The sequence below is a fragment of the Gouania willdenowi genome, chromosome 2 (genome assembly GCF_900634775.1).
Source record: "Gouania willdenowi chromosome 2, fGouWil2.1, whole genome shotgun sequence".
NCBI lineage: Eukaryota > Metazoa > Chordata > Actinopteri > Blenniiformes > Gobiesocidae > Gouania > Gouania willdenowi.
The window spans coordinates 7478172-7497873 of NC_041045.1; the positions used below are offsets into that span (position 1 = coordinate 7478172).

Here is a 19702-nt window from a genome sequence, read left to right on the forward strand (position 1 = left end):
GGGTTCATGACATTTGTTTGGGTTAAAAAAAAAAGGTCAATATTAAAAACGTTTTTTGTAACGCTAAAAGTCATGTAGGTTATTATTTCATGGTTATTTAATATTATTCCTGTGATTCCAAACTTAATTTAAATCTTGGGTCACAGACTTCACTTCCTCCTTCATCTCCATGAGTGTGGGCGGTGCCTGTGCTGACGGTCGTTCGCAAACATTCTGATTCTTCAGACAGAGGAATGTAACGTTATTGTGAGCGGATGGGTCCACTATGATTATTGTTTGTTCTGCGCAACGGTGAGTGTTTCTTCTTACATTCTTCCATGTGCTAAGAAAGATGCTAGCAGCTACAATGTAAACAAACACACACAGCTGATCGGGATGTACATAGTGAACTTTGGTGTTGCAAAACGTTTATTTTTCGTGGTACTTTCGGGTCTCTCTCTCTCTTTTTTACACACACACACAGTATTTATAATAAAAAAAATATACTGAGTAAAATAAAACAAAAAACTAAAGAATATTTATACAAAAAGTACACAAAATGATAACAGAAATGCATAAAAATGTACAAAAAGGCTCCAAAAACACACAAAATTACTCAAAAAATACACACATTACAGAAAAATGCAAAAAAAAAAACAAAACAACAAAATATGAAAAATATTTATACAAAAAGTACACAAAATGATAACAGAAATGCATAAAAATGTACAAAAAGGCTCCAAAAACACACAAAATTACTCCAAAATACATACATTACAGAAAAATACACCAAACAACAACAAACATATGAAAATGACTCAAAATACACCAAACTAAATATTTATACAAAGATACACAAAATAACAACAGAAATGCAGAATCACACTGCAATGGCAATTAAAAACAATAATGATACAAAAAATGCACAAAAACACAACAGAAAGATACAAAAATACACATCATGACTCCAAAAAAATACATCAAACAAAAAAATATATAAAAATGAGTAACAAAAATAATAATTATACAAAAAATGCATAAAAATACGGAATTATACCCCTTATGCTCCCTCATGAATGCATACTTCCGACGGGCACTGTACTTGTTATTCTAAATGTAAAACCTCCTGTATTTTTTTATAATGTAGTTTCACTCTTTGTCCACTAGTCGTCTCTGTATCCCCGTGTTGCCGCCACGTGTGTGTGCGCGTGTGTTTCCCTCGAAGAGAATCGAGTAAACGCTTTAAAAGTGTAAACACGTAGCTGTAGTTGTAGTTTCCCCTCACTGGAGGCACTGGGAGGATCTCTAATGGTTTTCGACCACTGAATGGTTCATTTATCGGGTGAGCTGATGTTTTTATTTAATATGAAGCCTGAGCAGTGATTGACCTGTTTGGCAGAATTAGGGATTATAATTAACCATTACGTAACTCAGCTGTTTTATGTTTTAAATAGACATATCTCTTTATAAAGTGTAAACGTATCGATATATTTAACAATTTACTGGAGAAAATAGATATATATTAAGAACGTTGCCTTTAGCTTTAATTATCCATTGTATATGTTTAAGAATATATATATATATATATATAATTTTTTTAATCACAGTTGGGGGCAAAACAAATGTTATCAATATAATGTAAGCATTTAGAATAATGACCAATATGATTATCATTCAAAGAAAAGACAGTATTTTTGTTGTCGTTTTGAAAATCTTTCGCTTAATTTGTGCGTTTTTATTGTTTTTTTTTTGTGTCATTTTGTTTATTTCTATGTTTTTGTGGTCCTTTGGCATATTTTTTTTGGGGTGATTTTTCTGTATATCCATTGTAGCTCTGAGTTTTTTTTCTTTCAGTTATTTATTTTATAGGTTTATGTGGTGAATTTGTGTTTATTTGCTGTCATTTGGTGCATTTTTCAGCATTGATTGTATGTTTAATATTGTGCCTGTTATTTGGAGTCATTTTGTGTACTTATTTTTTTGTTGTTTGGTATATTTTTGTCTAAATATTTTTGTGTATTTTATATTATAAAGGTTGTTTTGTTTTTTTAATTTTATTTTTGTATATTTCTCTACCTATTTTCGTGTTTTCTGAGATGTTTTGTGTACATTTTTGTTTTTGTTTTTTTATCGATTTTTCATTTTTATTTTTTGTTGTTGTGTGTTTTATATAGAATAATTTTGTGTATTTTTCTTTTTAGTTCATTATTGTTGCCATTTTGAGTATTTTTCTGTTATTAGCCATTTTATGTGTTTTTGAAGTCATTAACCCATATAGTCCACAACATCTGGATTTAAACCATGTTAAAGTCTGGTTTCATTGACTCATATTTAACAATATAACGTGGGTGCACTTGTTGCCACGACATCACATGTGAGGGGGAATGTCAGTTTTTCCTCTAAATACCTCTAAATGCTTTGTTCACATGAAAGTGAAAGACAGGATGACGTTTATGATTTAAACGCCGCTCTCACACACACCGGTTGGCATTTTGTAGTGGAAAAGTGATTTAAGTTTTGCCCAACAGGAGCAAACAGCTTGTTGAAGCCAGATGTTTGCTGCTATAAAAGCACCAATTATAACCTCTATAAAGGTTTACGGTCTGGAAATGATCTTTTTAATAGTTTATTTTTTTCCACCTATTGTGTTACTCTTTCTACTGGTCTGTTATTCAGTCATATTTTACCATAAAGTGATACAAGTCACAAAAACTGGGCTTGGCTCGTATCTACTGCTCTACTCATGATGTGATCACCTGAGTGACTAAAGTCTTGCTTTGTTTTGCATCATCCAGCAGCTGTAAATAAGTATCCTGTAGGTGGGATACAGATGTCTGGGATTGTGAAACCCTGGGATTAATCCGTCTGACTGCTTGTTTTGGTGTTGGATAGTTCCACTTCCTGTTGCCGTGCTTATAAAGCCTTTCATTAGAGCTCAGGTAATGTTCATTCAATCAGCAGTTGTTGATCAGACGTCAGCGAATGGCGGCTACATGCATCCCTAAATGATTCCAAACTCCAAAATAACACCAAAAACGTGCAACATCTCCGAAAAATACTCAAAATGTTAATACAATTACACCAAAAATGATAAAAACACAAAAAACGACAGAAAATTACATAAAGTGATTAAAATGACTACAAAAATGATAACAAAAAACTCAGAAAATGAAATTAAATGACTCCAAAACAACAGGAATAGACAGAAATGTACACAAAACAACAACAGAAATACAAAAACAGTTATATAAAAACATTAGAATTATTTCAAAAACAAACAATTATAAAAAATGCTTAAAATTATGACAAATTTACACAAAAACCCAGAGAATGAAATAACCATAAATGACACAAAATGACTCCAAAACAACAGAAACAAACAGAAAATGTAAATAAAACAAGAAGAAAATACACTAAATGACAGACAATTACATACATATCAATATACCCAAGATTAGTCCAAAAACAAACAAAAACCTTGAACTTTTTATTATAATTATTGTATTAATGATCAGATCTGTCATTTTTCTAAATGATAACTTGAAATAAATGCTAACATGAATCCCAACAGCAGTTGGATGAATTAATCCTCCTGAGGGGTATTCCAGAAGTCAATCCAAGAGTCTATCCATAAACTCTGGGACAACAAATTGACTTTGGGTTTTATTTTTTTTCTTTTGGGGCCCCTTGGGCCAAATCGAAAATCGGGCTCCGAGCATCAATCCGTATACATCCATAGATTACACTTGCCAAATTTCAGCCCGATCTGTTTGCAAAAAACAGAGGAGTAGCAATTGTAACTAGTGTACATAACAACAACAACAACAACAACAACAACAACAACAACAAAGTGGGTGGCGTTTTGAGTCCGGTAGCTCGGCCTAAAAACGTAAAGCAGCGCGCACAACATTTGTAACGACTTGAGCGCACGCCTGTTCTGTGTCATGTTACTAATGTGTGTCCGAGAGGAGTGTCAAGTTAAATAAAAGCGTTCCTTGAGAAGTGGTGTTCATGTGGGCGGAGCCAGGTAGAAACCCAGGGTTTCTTCGACATAACCTGCCAGCGAGCAGGTTCAGTTTACTGAGAATGTTACCATGATGACATGCCTCATCATAGAACTTGCCTCGCTTTCAGGAAAAGAATACTCAAGAGTTTCCCTCATTTGAGCCCGAACATACTCAGAGTTTGAACATAACCCGCTCTCCTTTGCAACACTGACTTCTGTCTCTTTTTTTTCCAGTTGGGCAAAAAGATGGCGTAGCGTCTGTGCTGATCACCAACAACAACCCAACAGGTCTGATCATTGGAGAGCTAACGGGTACGTTATCGCTGCTATTGGCTGTTTGTTGAGGATTTAAATGCTGTCTGTGTTTGCAGCTGCAGCCTGGATGTAGGACTGAGTCAGAGACGGTGTTGGTTGTTATCACCTTGTTTTCACGTGCAATGTGGGAACCTGCGCTGCCGTTTTATTTGCTGCTGTGGATGGGATGGACTGTAGTCCTCACAACTCAAAGTAAGATATAATTATAGGGCTCCGATTGTGAAGTTGTGCATGCTAAACTAAACAGCAACATTTGGCAACAAACCGCATTTAAAAAATGACCGGATTTACAGCAATATTTGTGAAATCTGTGATTTTTTTTTTCTCTTAAAAATATGTTGTTCAATATTAAATCTCTATATTAAATTTAAATCTATTCCGTCAATGAGATTTCATCATTTCGTCAATGCTTTTATTTTGGTACTTCCGGTGATTTTGCATATTAGCTAAATATTTAGTTTCACCCGTGACATTTAGATTTGACATTTAACAAAATTAGATTTAATATTCATATTCAGCATTTACATTTAGATTTAACATTTAATATTTACATTTACCATTTAGTTTTAACATTTAGCATTTGGATTTAAAATTTATATTCAACATATAGCATTTACATTTATATTTTTAAATGTCACATTTAAGATTTATATTTCACATTTAAGATTTGTATTTACCATTTAGATTTAGCATTCAGATTTAGATTGAACATTTATTATTAACGTTGGCATTATTTTACGAGAAAGAAATATCGCAAATTTCACAAATATTGCTGTAAATCTGGTCTAAAGTAACAAAAACAAAATTCACATGTTTTCCAAACGTGGTTTTGTTGCTAAATGTTGCAAAAAGTTGCTGTTTACTTTAGCGTGCGTGGCTTTACAATCGGCGCCATACATATGACATGTTTTACAACAAATAAAATCATTGCATGTTTATTTCTCTTTTTAAGCTCTTGTGTTTGTGCTGGTGTCCTCAGGTCAGGTTCTTGCTCCTTCCAGTCTGACTGCGGAGGCGGGCGAGCCGCTGCTGCTGCACTGTAACATATCCATCGCGGCGGGCGACAGTGTGCGTCAGGTGCGCTGGGTGGACAAGCACGCCAAGCTGATCCTAGCCTATGAGCAGAGCACGCCGCCCCGCATCAGCCACCAGGACCCCAACGTGCTGCTCAGCGCCTCCCACCACGACGCCAGCTACATCACCATCAGGAGGGTGGGGGCTGATGACAAAGGCTGCTACCGCTGCCTCTTCGACGTGTTTCCTCAGGGCGAGAAAGGAGCTACGACATGTGTCAGTGTGACAGGTATGCACATGCACGCAGGGGCGTAGCAGCACATTTTGGGTACAAACCATTTTGTTGGGCCCCTACTGTAACTTATGTGCATTATATACTTTTTTTCCACCCAGAAACTATACTAGTATTCTTGTCTTATTTTAGAAGCTTTCGTTTTCTTTCTTCACAATTACCTATTGACTCCATATCTATTGCTTGTATTTTATGAGTCTGTTCTACTACATTTTAGTGGTGTATTGAATTTTATGTGTGCATATATATGTATAGATTACGGTGGCTGGGAAGTGTCAGGTGAATGCATTTAAAGAAATGAACACAAATGCAAAAAGGTCACAACACGAATGCAAAATGGCCACAACGGAAGTGTTTCCGACGGACCGGTATTACAGACGGACACGTTTCTGGCGGATGTTTTTAACCCACCAGAACAGAGAAGAACAAGAAGAAGACATCGAAACGCGTATGAAAGTAAGTGAAAGTTGATTAGGATACTCTTATAGTTTTCATATCAGGCTATCATATAATACCGGTCCGTCGGAAACACTTCCGTTGCGGAAACGCTTCCGTTGCGGAAACGCTTCCGTTGCGGAAACGCTTCCGTTGCGGAAACGCTTCCGTTGTGGCCATTTTGCGTTCGTGTTGTGACCTTTTTGCATTTGTGTTCGTTTCTGTAAATGCATTCACCTGGCACTTCCCAGCCACTGTAATAGATAACAAAGCAAACATGTACAAAGGTGAATGATTAGAATCATGGGGTCACTGGCCACCTCCTTAATAATAATATTTAAATAATAAAGACTTGGTGGCAGCAAAATTTTGTCTTCAAAATCATTTTTAAAAATAATTTTATTTCCAATTAAGATTTGACGTGCAAAAGGAATTTTCCAGCATTTCAGTGCAAGTAGTTAATTTTAATCTAAATGATATATTGCCTCAAAAAGATGTGTTTTAAAGTTCACCTCTGAAGAATTGAGTAAGCAGTTGCTTTCCCTCCTTTAACCTTATCTCCCTCTCCTTTCTTCACTTGCATTTTTTTGGCCTTGTTTTCCATTCTTGAAGAAAGACATGGTTTCCTGCTGCTGTCTATCTCCCGCTCCCATGAATAATGGTTTTTAGTACAAAACTGTGCTTAAAAACCACACTATTTTCACACTTTTCATTCCAATATAAATAATCTAAAAATGATTAAAATACATTTTTGTACATACATATAAAACAGACTTCTGAGGCCCACCCTGCCTTGGGCCCTGGGTACTCAGTATCCTTTACCCCCCCTAGTCCGACGCCCATGTTTGCATGAGCTTTAGGTCTATTCTGATGTATCCTGTAAAAACAATGTTTCACTCACCAGCTAAAGTTCGCCTGAAGGGCAACAGGACGGCTGTTAGCGGGAAGCCCACCACCCTGACCTGCAGCTACAGCCTCCCTGACAGAATCCACCAGGTGCTGTGGAGGAAGACGTCCGAGCAGGGCCACACCTCCACCGTGGCCTCGTACACCAAGTACGGCCACCACGCCGTGCAGGATGCGTTCAGGGACCGGGTGACCCTGAGCCGGACGCTGGAGGTCACGCAGTTGACCATCCAGCAGGTGAAGACGGAGGACGAGGCGTGCTACACCTGTGACTTCCACACGTACCCGGACGGGACCAGGACTGGAACGGCCTGCCTCTCCGTCTATGGTGAGGAGCAGATTTTACACTCAACCAGACACAGGCCACACCCACCTGTAGATAATAAATATCCAATGATTAATTAGCAAACAATGAATTAAAACCAATAAGTCCAATTTTACTCGATTGGTCCAAATATTACTGTGATAGATAAGTAATTTAAACACTCCTCCAATGCTATAGGTGGCAGTAGTTAGCAGAACAAAGTGCTGGGTGCTGACTTATTATTACATTATTACATATTATTATTATTAAGTATGCAATGGCTAAATAAGGCTTGGAAAAACGGTCTTATTAAAACATCTTAAAAATGTACATCCTTGTTTTGATCAGAAATAAAATGAGTAAGTGACCAAAAATGGTGGAAAAAGTGCTGAAGTGGGGTTTTAAAAACCATGGAAATTTGAAAATGACCTGACCCCAAGGTTGATAACCCCTGACTTAAGGAACAGGGGCCAAGGTCCAAAGAATGTACATTTATTTAAAAAAAAATTAAAAGTTCATAAAAATATCAGTAATAGATATTTTTATTATATTTATTGTCCAAATTATTATTTCAAAAATGTTTGCTTTCATAATATCTTTGGACGGACACTGAATATATGCATATTTTGGAAAAATTTCACATATTTACTCTTAATTTGTCTTTGTAAACAGAAATGTTCATGTGTAGGCTTTTCTCTGCGCATATCGGCTTTGCATAAATAAAATATTAACAACAATAGTTAATATTGTGAACTGTATTAGGTGTGCTTAGTATGATTTTGATTAGTTTAAGAGCCACTAATGACATCTGTGAAGCGGAAACAGGAAATCTCTCTTTACATCCCACTTTTAGCTCAGGAAAGGGAAGCGTTGCATAAGAACCTGAAGGGAGAGCGGCTTCTGTGCAAGGGAGGTGAGGAGCATTCCAGACATGCGTGTGCGTGCGTGTGTGTATGTGTGTGTGTGTGTGTGTGGTGACAGAGAGGGAGGAGGTCATGGTGATGAAGCTGCTGGATAAGTCGCTGACTGTTTAACGGCCCAAAAGGCTTAGGTTTTGTTCACAAAGGCACAAGGAAATGTACACACACACACACACACACATTGGAGCCAGCTTGTTGTGTGTTGTTGTGTCTACAGTCTGACAGGCAGAGGGTAAACTGGTAAACTTTGTTTTGCGTAACAGACAATAACAGGAAAACTACAAAATCCCCTAATGATACACTCACGAGAATGTATCGGTTTGTAATTTTTCCCAAAGGAGAAAGAATTCCATGCCAACACAATCTCTCTCTGCAGTTTTGCCCAAAGCGCAGGTGACCCACGTGACCTTGCCCTCAGGAATCACAGTGGCCAACTGCACGGCTCGGTCCAGGCCCGCGGCAAATATCACCTGGAACTTTGGCGAAGGAAACCGCACCCTTGGGTCGCCCACGTGGTCCGTTCACGATCAGGGTGACGGCACGACGACGTTGATCAGCACACTGCTCTTCCAATCAGAGCTGCTTAGTGAAGCGTCTGTAGAGTGCATCGTCCAGCACCCGGGTTTAGACACGCCTCTGAAGGTGCAGCTCAACACTAACGGTACGGTATTTATTTAATCTAGTGCACATGTGTCAAACTCAAGGCCCGGGGGCCAAATCCGGCCCTTTAGAGTGTTCAGTTTGGGAAAAGTTAAAAACTTGTCTGAATTACCAAATAATTCAGTTGTAATAATGCAACAAATTCAATAAAACTCCACAATATTTGAAAGATCGCTTTTATCACTTGACTGCAGTTATTTTAAATCTCAAATACTTCAAAGAACTCAATATTCCTGAAATTATTTCACATTATTTACCCAAATTAAATAAAAATTGGTCACAAAATTAATGAAATTCAAGAGAAAATGTGTATTATCTCCTAATGTCTACTCATTGTGTCATTTTGGGTTTTCTTTGTATTTTTTATTGTGTTGAGTATTTATGTTGCATGGTATTTTTGTTGTTGTGTGTATTTTTGTTATTTACATTTTTGTTGTCATTTTATGCAGTTTTGTTTTGTGTAATTTTGTTGTTGAAATTTGTATTTTTGTTTTGTATTGTGGGTATTTTTGTTGTTTATTTTCATCTTCGATTTTGTTTCTTTGCTATTGTTTAGTGTTTTTAAGTCATTTTGTGTGTTTTTCTTGTGATTTGGTGTATTGTTTTATTTTTTTTTACATTTTTGTTGTCAATATGTGGGTTTAATTATGTGTGTATTCTGTCTTTGGATTTTCTCTCTTTTTTTCTCATTTTATGTGTTTTTGAAGTTATTTTGTGCGTTTGTTTTATTTTTTTATTTTGCTCACCTCATTTTTTGCCTAACTCGGGATAATTGTGGTTGCTTTGATGGTTTCCTGAATCCCATAATGTTACAGCTTACGGGAAAAGGTTTATTTTCTATAGGAGAACATGTTCCAGGCAGATGCCAATGCTTTTCCAGCAGTTTAACTGTTGTGTTTCATGTGTTTCTCCACAGTGGGAACGGCTACAGTCATTATCCTGTCGGTGTGCGGCGTGGCGGCCGTGCTCCTCCTCGGTCTGTGTGGGTTTATCTGCAAGTGTTTCGTCTGCACCGACGGTGAGTCTGCTGCATAGCCAAAAACCCACACTGTGTGACTCTTTAAAATAACTCCAACAAGGTAGCAGTCCGAGGAAAGTGCAGCCGCAGCGTTAACGCCAACTGAACTCAAGCTTGTGTTTACTCTGGTGGTTTTTCCAAAGACGTGTTGGAGAGGGCAGGGGTGGTTTGTAAAGGTGCAAAACAGCTGCTCAGCAAAAGTACTGAATGTTTATTGAAGTATCCATAACTCAAACTCAGGGGGAAAAAACACCTTAAATACTCCTGAATGAAAATATGGAGCAGTTGTTAGCTGAAATAACACAGAATATCTAATAGTCACACAATTATAACAGTCAGATCTCATGTTCTTGAATTTATCAAAGAAAAGTGCAATTTGAACAGAAAAAAAAAAAAGATTAAAAAAAGTAAGCAAAATGAACTGGAGTTTGACTTTCTTCCTATTAATTTGTGGATCTGAGCTTCTCCTCTCAGAATGTGGTGAGAGAAGTGAGATAAGAGCAAAATGTTTTTACATTTTTATTGTTTTCTGCCTGTGACAAGTAATAGAAATGCTTTATATAATAATACATTTTATTTGGAACAGTGCCTTTCAGGTCAATTCAGGCATAGTATAAAAACCACAATAAAAGTTACGTTAAAACAGTATAAAAACCACAATAGACGTTGAGCTAAAATACAGAGATGAGACAGAGGTGGTCAGGTGGGAAATGCTATTGTAAATAAGTGACTTTTGAGTAAAGTAGCTGAGTAAGTAGCTTTTTCTCCACTTTAAGGTTTAAAACTCAGTTCATTACGTCCTCTCTTGGTACTGCAATGGTTTAAGTCCTACTTGGAGGAGTGAAGTAATCTTATATATTATATTCTGTGGCGTTCCTCAGGGCTCTGTTCCTGGACTCTTTCTGTTTAGCCTTTATATGCTTCCTTTTGGACATATTCTACACAACTGTAAGGTCGACTATCAAAGCTATGCAGATGACACACAACTATATTTATCACTGAACCCAGATGATTATGGATCCATTGAGGTGTTGTTTGACTGACTGAAAAGGTAAACTGCTGGATGAGTGAAAACTTCCTTCAACTACTGTAAATCATGACAAGATGGAGGTGATGAAAATTCTGTGTTTTTAAGCTGTTTTGAAGACTTCCCTCGTGTGTGTGAGCAAAATTACGGTAATGACATCACATTTGCTGTAAAAAGGAACATCTCAGCTTTCAGAAACTGTTTGATCTGTTTTAGAGGTCCAAATATTGATGGAAATACTGTAATTTCAATTCTGCCGGTGACACATTCATGCTTGGTGGGAAACCCGAATGTTTCCATGGATTTATCAAACCAGAGCTGATGTTGCTGTTTACATTACCTATGAGTCACATTGTTTCCAAAGTGATTATCTATGTTATTTCTGGGTGCAACTTCCGTAGTTGATAGGAACATTTTCCAACTTACTTTGTGGATTTTTTTTAAATTTTCTAGTGAAGAAAGACCAAAACTGAGAAGTTTGTAAACATGAGGTATTTTTAAGTTGCGTCACTATCTAAAATATGTTGAAAAATCTCTCATCTGACCTACAATGATGTCACTCGTGTCATAAATTCCCAGAAAACGCCCTTCAAAGGTCAACCTGTGATTTCTAGCATCAAACTGTGAGGGTGGCTGCTTGTTCCTTTTGCACAATCCCACGTAGTCGTGGAAACAGTGCGGTGCCCTGGTGTGATATGCCCATTTCCCCATTATCGTAAATTTTTGGGCAGACAAAGCAAAGGTGAAGGCCTTGGTTGAAGTCAGGACAATGATAAGCCAAAATAAAGTCTCAGAGGAAGAACAACATTGAAGGTTATAACTGATTTTTGTGGCACCAAAGCCAAAGAGTCATTGAAGAATCAAACATCTTCAACCTTTTATTATCAAACGGCTGATGTTTCTTTATCTTTATTTTCTAGCGTGATTAAAAAAGTTATCGTTTAGTTCCAGACTTCCTGTAACTCTTTGTGTTCCGCTTATATTCTCAAGTGTCGAACCAAACTTGCACAAAGCAAGGCTCTAGTAAAGCTCTTGAAATGCACTGTATTGTTTTGACTAGAGGCAGTTACGGCTCTGCCTTTGCATGTGATTGATTGGGTTGAAGTGGAGCATCAAGTGCATGTCACGCTGGATTGATTTCAGCTGGATTAGCTGCAGAAATAGATTTCTTCATGCTAAGTGAACTTCCCCAGGATTCCTTGTTGTCTGACCTTGTAGTTCGAGAGTAGAATTTAAAGTAGCTGTGCTGAATGTCGAATGGATTCTTTCGTTTTTCCCAGAGGGAGGGAGAGCGAGACAGAAGACATTAAGGGCTTGTATGAGCGTGACAGTGACAAGCCGTTGAAGTTACACTCCGATAACAAGGATCCCTCTTGTCCTCGACTCTGCACACACACTATTGTCCGGCCTTGGTGGGCTGGGTTCAGAAAAACACGCTGGAGGACAGCTGTGACAGTCACGTCTTTTAAATGTCTTATTCTCTTTGTTTAGATGACAGATTTAGTAGTTACTTTAAGATATTGATGCTGTCTTTGTATGGACATACTTTTGATCGATTTCATGGCGAACAGCTTTAGACATGACCAAAGCTGCATTAAACTCTGCTCCGGACAAGTAGCGCATTGTGTAACACAACGAACATGACTGCTCATCTTGTTATGTAAGATGAGGCGGATCCAACCTTGTCCAGCTCCTCCAAGCTACACATGAACGCTAAAAGATTGACCATCAGCATTTCTAATAAGTTCAAATTTACCAGTTTTAGACTGGACAAAATGTGTTAACATTATATTTATATTTCATCCTTGCTGTACACTCCTTTTCTTGGAAGGATGGTGTAAAATTGATAACAGATGATGATGATAATGATGACCACTAATGTGCGCTGATCATTTCTGAATGTAAGAAGTTGATAAAATCAGGCTTTCCACACAAACAAATGTTATTCTGTCGTTAGTATGAGGGGAAAAAGATATTTTAACTGTGGCTCGGACAGAAAAATAAGGCCAATCTACACACTGCAATACATTGTGACTTCTTTTTTGGAGCAGCCTACCAGCATGTTGACCAGCTCCTGTTCCTACACAAAAACCTAAACACTCCAAAGCTTTAGCTTGATGAACGTTAAAAGTTTCGGTTGACTAATTTCAAGAAGTTATGTACAAGTAGTACAAAAAAAAGTTTTTTTGTTCATGTTTATCACCTTTATGATGGAGGTTTTATTTTATTTATTTCAGTAGAAATAATAATAAATCACTGGATAAATCAGTGAATGACTGAATGTGATGTGATGTGCATTGTTTTTGGGTACTGGAACATATTTCTAGAAGTTTAGCATTTAACTTATGTGTTTGGATAAGAGAAAAAATTGTGATAATCGTTGCTGTAGAATCACATTACTTAAAATCAGAATAGTAATTTAAATTGGATCGGCACCCAAGAATTGGAATTAAAATTGAATCGGGACAAAAGGGTATTGTCCCAGCCGTATGGTCCGTACAAAATTAACAATTTAGCGGTTATTGCAAAATATTCCATTAAAATAAACTCCACAAATATAAGTTATGAGTTTTTTAATGTTCGTGTCAATATGAGAGAACTGCAGAATAAATTTGAAACGTGAACATTAAAATCTGTTCAGGCACAAACTGTTGCTCTTTTACATTCAGCTGCTGAGGCACAGCAGTCTGTCTACATGACTGGAGGAAAGAGATGCTCACTTTTTCTAAACTACTATTATTAATAGTAGATATAATATTGTACCAGTATTGCTGTGAATATTCACATTTGTTGCTGCATCGTGACGCTCTCTGTATTCACTCACAGTCAAACGGCTGCAGACGCTAACAGTTACTAGTTTTCTAAAGTTTACCAGTCTTTTTTTTCAATAGTTCTTACCAAAAAATTAAAAGATCACACATTTCTTCAAGAATTATCACTGAAAAATCAGTTCATAGATGTGACTTTTTTTTCTTTCTTTTAATAGAAACTAGTATTACAGTCATTTATCATTAAATAACGTGGTCACAGTCACCATATCTTAGCGATTTTTCTGACCTGTCTAGTTAACCTTCTTCCAAAAAAGCAACTCACGAGTAAATGTAGCAACTCTTTCTGATGTTGTTGAAGACGTTTGTAGATGAAAGTACGTATCTTTCTCTATTTAACCAGCAGCAGGTCCCACTACAAGAAGCCCCACCCCTTTTCCAACAACGCTGTGCCAAAGTGGCAGCCAATACTTATTGAGGATACTGTAAAAAGACTTGTACCATGTGCACCAGTAACAATCTAAAATTAAAAGTTTGTTTTATTTTTACTTCAGCTTTAGAGTAAAACACTTTAGACCCACGGAGGAGTTGTGATGTCTGCGGCTAAAGTCAAACCAGACTCTGACCTCAAGCTGGTTTCTGTGGTTCCCTGTGAACCTTATTCGGACTTTGCCTTAATCATAGCTGGGAACAGTGGTCCAACGCCATGCTTCTTCCAGTAAAACAGTCAATGTCTATTTGTAGCTGTGCTGTCAGAGTTTTTTTTTGTTTTATTTGGCTGAACAGAGATACACAGCTCATGAAGCAAAGCAGCCACTCTGTGGAGACAGCAGGAAACAGAATACAGATAAGGCCATGAAAGCTTTCACTGGCACCTTCAAATCTGAAGCACCAAGGGAACAAAAGGGTCAGCATTACACCCCGTACACCATCCAAATACAAGCGGTGTGTAAAAGTGACAGAGGTTAGAGGGAATCAAGGGCAACAGAAGCAGCTCTCAAAATATAAGAGAGAAAACATAGCCTCCTAAAACAGTCCCTCGGCTTCATTTTGGGTGGTTCCCAAAAAAAATCTAGAAATACACTAATACGCTTTCCTTATGAGAGAACATGTAGGCATATCACCTCTGAGGAAGACTGTCAGTTGACAGTCGAAACATGGAGATAATACATTTCCTGAAAAACCTTGTCTGAATAAACAAAACCTTAACATATATTCAAAAATGAACTTACTAGAATTATAACAAGAGAAAAAACATTTCTACCTCGACCTCCCACAATGCACCATGCCAATCAACATACGTGTGACATATCCTGTTCAAATTGGCGGCTCTCCATAGTTTATAACCCAAGGTATAAAATCTACAGGTACTCTTTATTCATTCTAGCTAGTTGCTAGTGCTAGCATGTTTAAGTTGACGATGATTCAGGACGACGAAATGAGAACTAAGAAAGGTTAGTGTTCGAGATTCGGATTTAGGGAGTTAGGAAAGACATAAATGTGTTTGGCTAACTTTCTCTCCCTCTTTTGTTCTTGCTCAGACTGATTAGGAGTCGTGCGTCAAGTTGCTGCTTTGATGAAAGTCCAAAAGCTGCTCGGCTTTGTTCTCTTCAGCTCAGTGAGCCAGCGCCGCCCGTCCAACTCAAGTGAGCTGACGACATTCTATCGGTGCAGAAAGTGATTCACTACAAAATAAATTCACTTAAAAAATACTTCTACCAAATGAGGCGACTCCAAATGTGGGACAGAGACCAAGATTTTCATTGAGAAAATTGCTCTCAGGCTTCTAGCCATATGCAGTATTATTTACTAACTTAATTTCCATTTTTACCAAATGTTAACCCAGTTCAAACTACACTGATTGTTTTCAATGGGTCATATTGAAACCCAAAGCGAAACCAGAAATACAATTTTATGATATATATTTTATTGCTTTTTGCTCATCTTGTCGAAATGCAGAGTAGAGTTTGTTCTGAGACTGAAAGAAATTGGGGTCTGGGTGCTTTTATTTTGAAATGTTACCTCCCTAGCATAAACTGTATTTGAACTCGTTCTACACTACGCCTCCTGGTGGGCAGCCTGGAGCACAGCTTCTATTTATACCTCTGCTGTGGTAAAGATGTGGTGCCATCTTTAAAGTCACCCTGCTCACATCAAAAGAGTTTACCTCATCTGTTACCATAGCAACGTACAAACTGTCAGCCTACAGCGTTATTGATTGCATATTCCCTGGAAATGCGTTTTTCCACAATGACTCTTTAATGGCAAATTCAATTTTTTTTTTGCATGTATGCAAAGTTCACACGATTGTTTTTACACAAGTTACTATGGAGCGTTTTGAGTTATGCAAAGTTGATGTGTATATATAGATACTCTTGTTTTGTAGGAAAAGTGCAATGGAAAATAATAGCTTTTTGTCATAAAATGCTCAGTTTGTAAATTCTCCATTAACACAAGTGGACTTCTTGATATATTTATGTTAAGTGTTATTCATGCTCAAATTGTTTATAGTTTTAAACACAGAATGTTCACTTAAAATAAAAGCAGACATTGTCAACGTTTTGCTCCTGAGGTTTATTTTGTCCTCCTTTGTCTTAACACATTTTTTTTTTCACTGTTTCCCAAAAATAAGGAAGTGGGAGCACTGCTGGTGTTGCTTTGAGGGCATTTTACTTTGATCCTATCAAGGCAAGGCAAGGCAAATTTATTTGTATAGCGCATTTCATACTCAAGGCAACTCAATGTGCTTTACATGATAAAACAAGGGTCCCAGATGTCTGTAAAGCAAATAATGAAATATTTTAGGCTTATCTGTAGACAAAATGTGTCCCGCCAACATTATTTCCATTAGTGGACTTTATTAGGCCACGCTTCATTGAACTTGGAGTTCAATGTTTTATCAACAACTTTTTCCTGATTTACGAAGATCCCAAAGAAAGAGCGCCACATTGTACGCACTGTTTGTTCATCTGATGCAGGTGAAGTACAAAATGGAATACTGTATAACCCCACTAAAAAACTCTGCTATCGAGCAGGAGCTCACACACAGACGCACATGGGACACGCTGCTATGTTCTGTGTTAGAGAATGAGGACCTAATTTATGCTTTTAAATGTAAATATTTCTGTAAACTTTTACAAATACACTTCACTGAGTCTGCTATAAATGTAAAAGCCTTGTGTGCCTCCAGGATCTCTGTTGTGAAGTTGTTCACAATGCACACAGGGGGGCGGACTTCACTTGCTGAATAGCTGATTCTCGACCACAGAGTGTTTAAATGTTCAAAAAGCACATTTTTGTTTTGCTCCTCCTCAGATGTGAGACGCCGATTTTCATCTTGGCAAAGCTTCTTTTCTTGTTTGAACTCAGTCGGTGGGGCCTCCGAAACAGGAGGGCATAACAACCACCCCATTTACCAACACCAGATCATTTGTACACTGAGATTGGTCAGATACGAATGTTTCATGAATCACACCAAATGCGCTCTCAAATTTCACGCAAGGTTGATATGAGGGCCAAGATGTCCAAATTTGCCTTGTAGTCACCAGGTGGCAACATTGTCTGGTTTCAAGTCCACAAACACATTTGTGAACTTTTTGCTGCTAACTTTCACAGCAGCAGAGAAAGAATTAAAAGGTTAAAGGTTTTTTTTTTTTTAATTGTAGACATGGGAAATTATTAACATGGGATGTTGAAGTGTGACACCACAGAAAGCCCATGTGGCTCAATCAACTTCTCCTTTGATTATCAGTAATCAGTTTACTTCTTCTTTGGAATGTTTACTTCTTGCATTGTGTTTGTTGAAGTGGTCATCGATCCCATGCTTGTAACGTACAGAGTGAAATGTCTCAGTTTAGATGTCTTTATTGCTGTGGCTGATACTTTCACTTCACACTGAAAGGTGTCGCTTCCTGGATTCATGGTGAGAAAGTAAAGTAGTAATAAATATCAAGTAACTCATCTGATCTGTGAATGAGGCCAATGCTTTCAGATGATCCACAAAATGCAATTTTAGTTAAAATTTTTTAACAAATCTTCAACCTCAGTAGTAGGCAGCCTGGGGGCCACATGCTTGGTATAATTTCGTGCTGGCCCCCCAAAGTAACTCCACAGAATGACTCCAAAAACACACAAGATAACAGAACCCCCACCCAAAAAAATACATAAAAAGGAAAGTGACTCCAAAAACTCAAAACAAAAATACAAATGCACGAAATGAATTTAAAAAAGCACACAAATTTACAGATAACACAGGACAACAACAATACATTAAATAACTCCAAAAATATGAAATGACAAAAGCAAAATGACTCAATAAACCCTTTGTTTTTTTCTGTATTTAGGCCCGAATAGTTTTTTAAATTCTAAATATTAACATGAACGCTAATAATATGGCTCTTAGATCCGACGATCACATTTTAATGCCCCACGTTGTGATAAAAGTTCATTTCTGCTCTACCACCTTCAAATATTAATCAGCTCCAATCCGTTCATTCATGAGTCCATAAGCAAACCCAAAGTGATATAATTTCCGGGAGCTGAAAACTTAAAGACAAAACTTTCTCAAATTCTCTCTATAACAAACAACTTTAGGCACTTTTAAGATCTTCCGCATAAACTTCTTTATGATTTGGTTGGAAAAAAACTCACTATTGCCTTAGAGTAGTTATTCTCAACCGTAGGGCCGCGGAAAATATTCAGTTCCACACCTGTGGGCCTCGAGAGCCGCTCGACCGCAATGCAGCTTCCCACCACTTGGTAGCAGGGAGGCGTCATTCAGTTTTTGAACATGCTCCAATAAGCAGCAGCAGAAGAAGACAGGTGCATACTTTTGGCTGAAGTTATGGAAAAGTTTTTAAAATGAAAAAGTGAAGATGAAAGTTATGCCACCGCCTCCTAAAAAGAAATGTCTTTGAGATATTCACAGTGTGTCATATCATTTATTTTACAACTTTTTGGCTTGTTAAACTGTAAGTGGACTTCATTGAATACATATCAAACCAAGACTCGGATCAATTTAAATGAAAGTGTTAATATTTAAAAGCCCCGGGCCACTTTGTATTAGGAAAATTAGGTCCCGAGGTCAAAAAGGTTGAGAACCCCTGCCTTAGACCACAGTTTGTGAACCACTATGGAGATATTCAGCAAGAGAAAGTGTCCCCTCCTCATGCCCCCAATCCCACGTAATTTCATCACTTTCACAAATAATCCCTGATTCACCTGTGATGAGTGGAAAATGTGTCACTCCCTCTTACACGCATATCAGAAAAGGTGAAGAAGACATAGAGGAAAATGTAACATTTTCCTCTGTTTTAAATGTTAGATCATTTAATCCACTCAAAAACCAATCAGCAACTTTTTATGCTTTCAATAATGGCTTTTTTTTTTTCCTGCTTTGATGTTCTCATTGAGTGTAGATACTGTAGATACACACACGCACACACACAAAGACAATGATTAAAAAGGTGTTCATTCCACAGGATGTGTTCAAGGCTTGTTTTGCTTACAGGAAACCAAAACCTGTGAGCGTGTACAACCTGTTGCACTCCCCCGAACCTCCAGTTTGCACAGATTTAACATTTTTCTAAAGTTGTTTTACATAGTCGACATTGTTTTGCACTTTTTTTTTTTCGTCAAAACTTGAAAAGTATGCATAATACACAAACATTTGATGCAACAATAGAGTTTATCAGAATAGAATTGTCAAATTTTTTGTTTTAATTTTTATTTTCTAAAATACAATTTAAAACGCTATGGAAGAAATGTATAAATTGAGTGTGTGTTTTATTTTTTGGTTGTGATGGGGTGAATATGAATGTATAATGACTTTACCCGATATAGCTTTTGTGTGGTTGAAGTATCAAAGGCTATGGGGAAAAGGCTGGAGACTACCACATTATTTATCAGTTATTTGCTAAATTGACCATGTGTGGTAATCACATTTATTAATTTAAGTCTACTATTAAAAGTCTATAGGCCTATAGAGATTTTGTAGTGTGGAAAATCCTTTAAAAAGGTTCAGATCACTGATTCATGCACAGATCCTAGCAAGCTAACT

The 19702-nt window shown here is 37.3% G+C and overlaps 1 protein-coding gene across 5 annotated transcripts; it reads left to right on the plus strand.

Moving 5' to 3' along the window:
- The first annotated feature begins 235 nt into the window (after nt 1-235).
- On the plus strand, nt 236-16173 carry LOC114477333 (OX-2 membrane glycoprotein-like). Of its 5 annotated transcripts, none has more exons than XM_028469650.1 (8): nt 236-291; nt 4220-4273; nt 4357-4492; nt 5280-5603; nt 6946-7275; nt 8548-8832; nt 9748-9849; nt 15186-16173. In XM_028469650.1, the coding sequence occupies exons 3-8, from the start codon at nt 4423-4425 to the stop codon at nt 15188-15190; spliced, it is 1116 nt and encodes a 371-aa protein (XP_028325451.1). In that variant the 5' UTR covers nt 236-291; nt 4220-4273; nt 4357-4422; the 3' UTR covers nt 15191-16173. The 5 variants fall into 5 exon arrangements, with proteins under 5 accessions (XP_028325451.1, XP_028325445.1, XP_028325418.1 ...); XM_028469644.1 differs by having other exon boundaries at nt 269-291; nt 4220-4297; XM_028469617.1 differs by lacking the exon at nt 236-291 and adding an exon at nt 1040-1321 and having other exon boundaries at nt 4220-4297.
- The last annotated feature ends 3529 nt before the right edge of the window (nt 16174-19702 follow it).

Coding starts and splice junctions, on each gene's coding strand:
- LOC114477333 (XM_028469650.1), top strand. CDS start 4,423: ATGTGGGAACCTGCGCTGCCGTTTTATTTGCTGCTGTGGATGGGATGG. Junction 5,604..6,945: donor GACATGTGTCAGTGTGACAG/GTATGCACATGC, acceptor TTCACTCACCAG/CTAAAGTTCGCCTGAAGGGC. Junction 7,276..8,547: donor GGCCTGCCTCTCCGTCTATG/GTGAGGAGCAGA, acceptor CTCTCTCTGCAG/TTTTGCCCAAAGCGCAGGTG.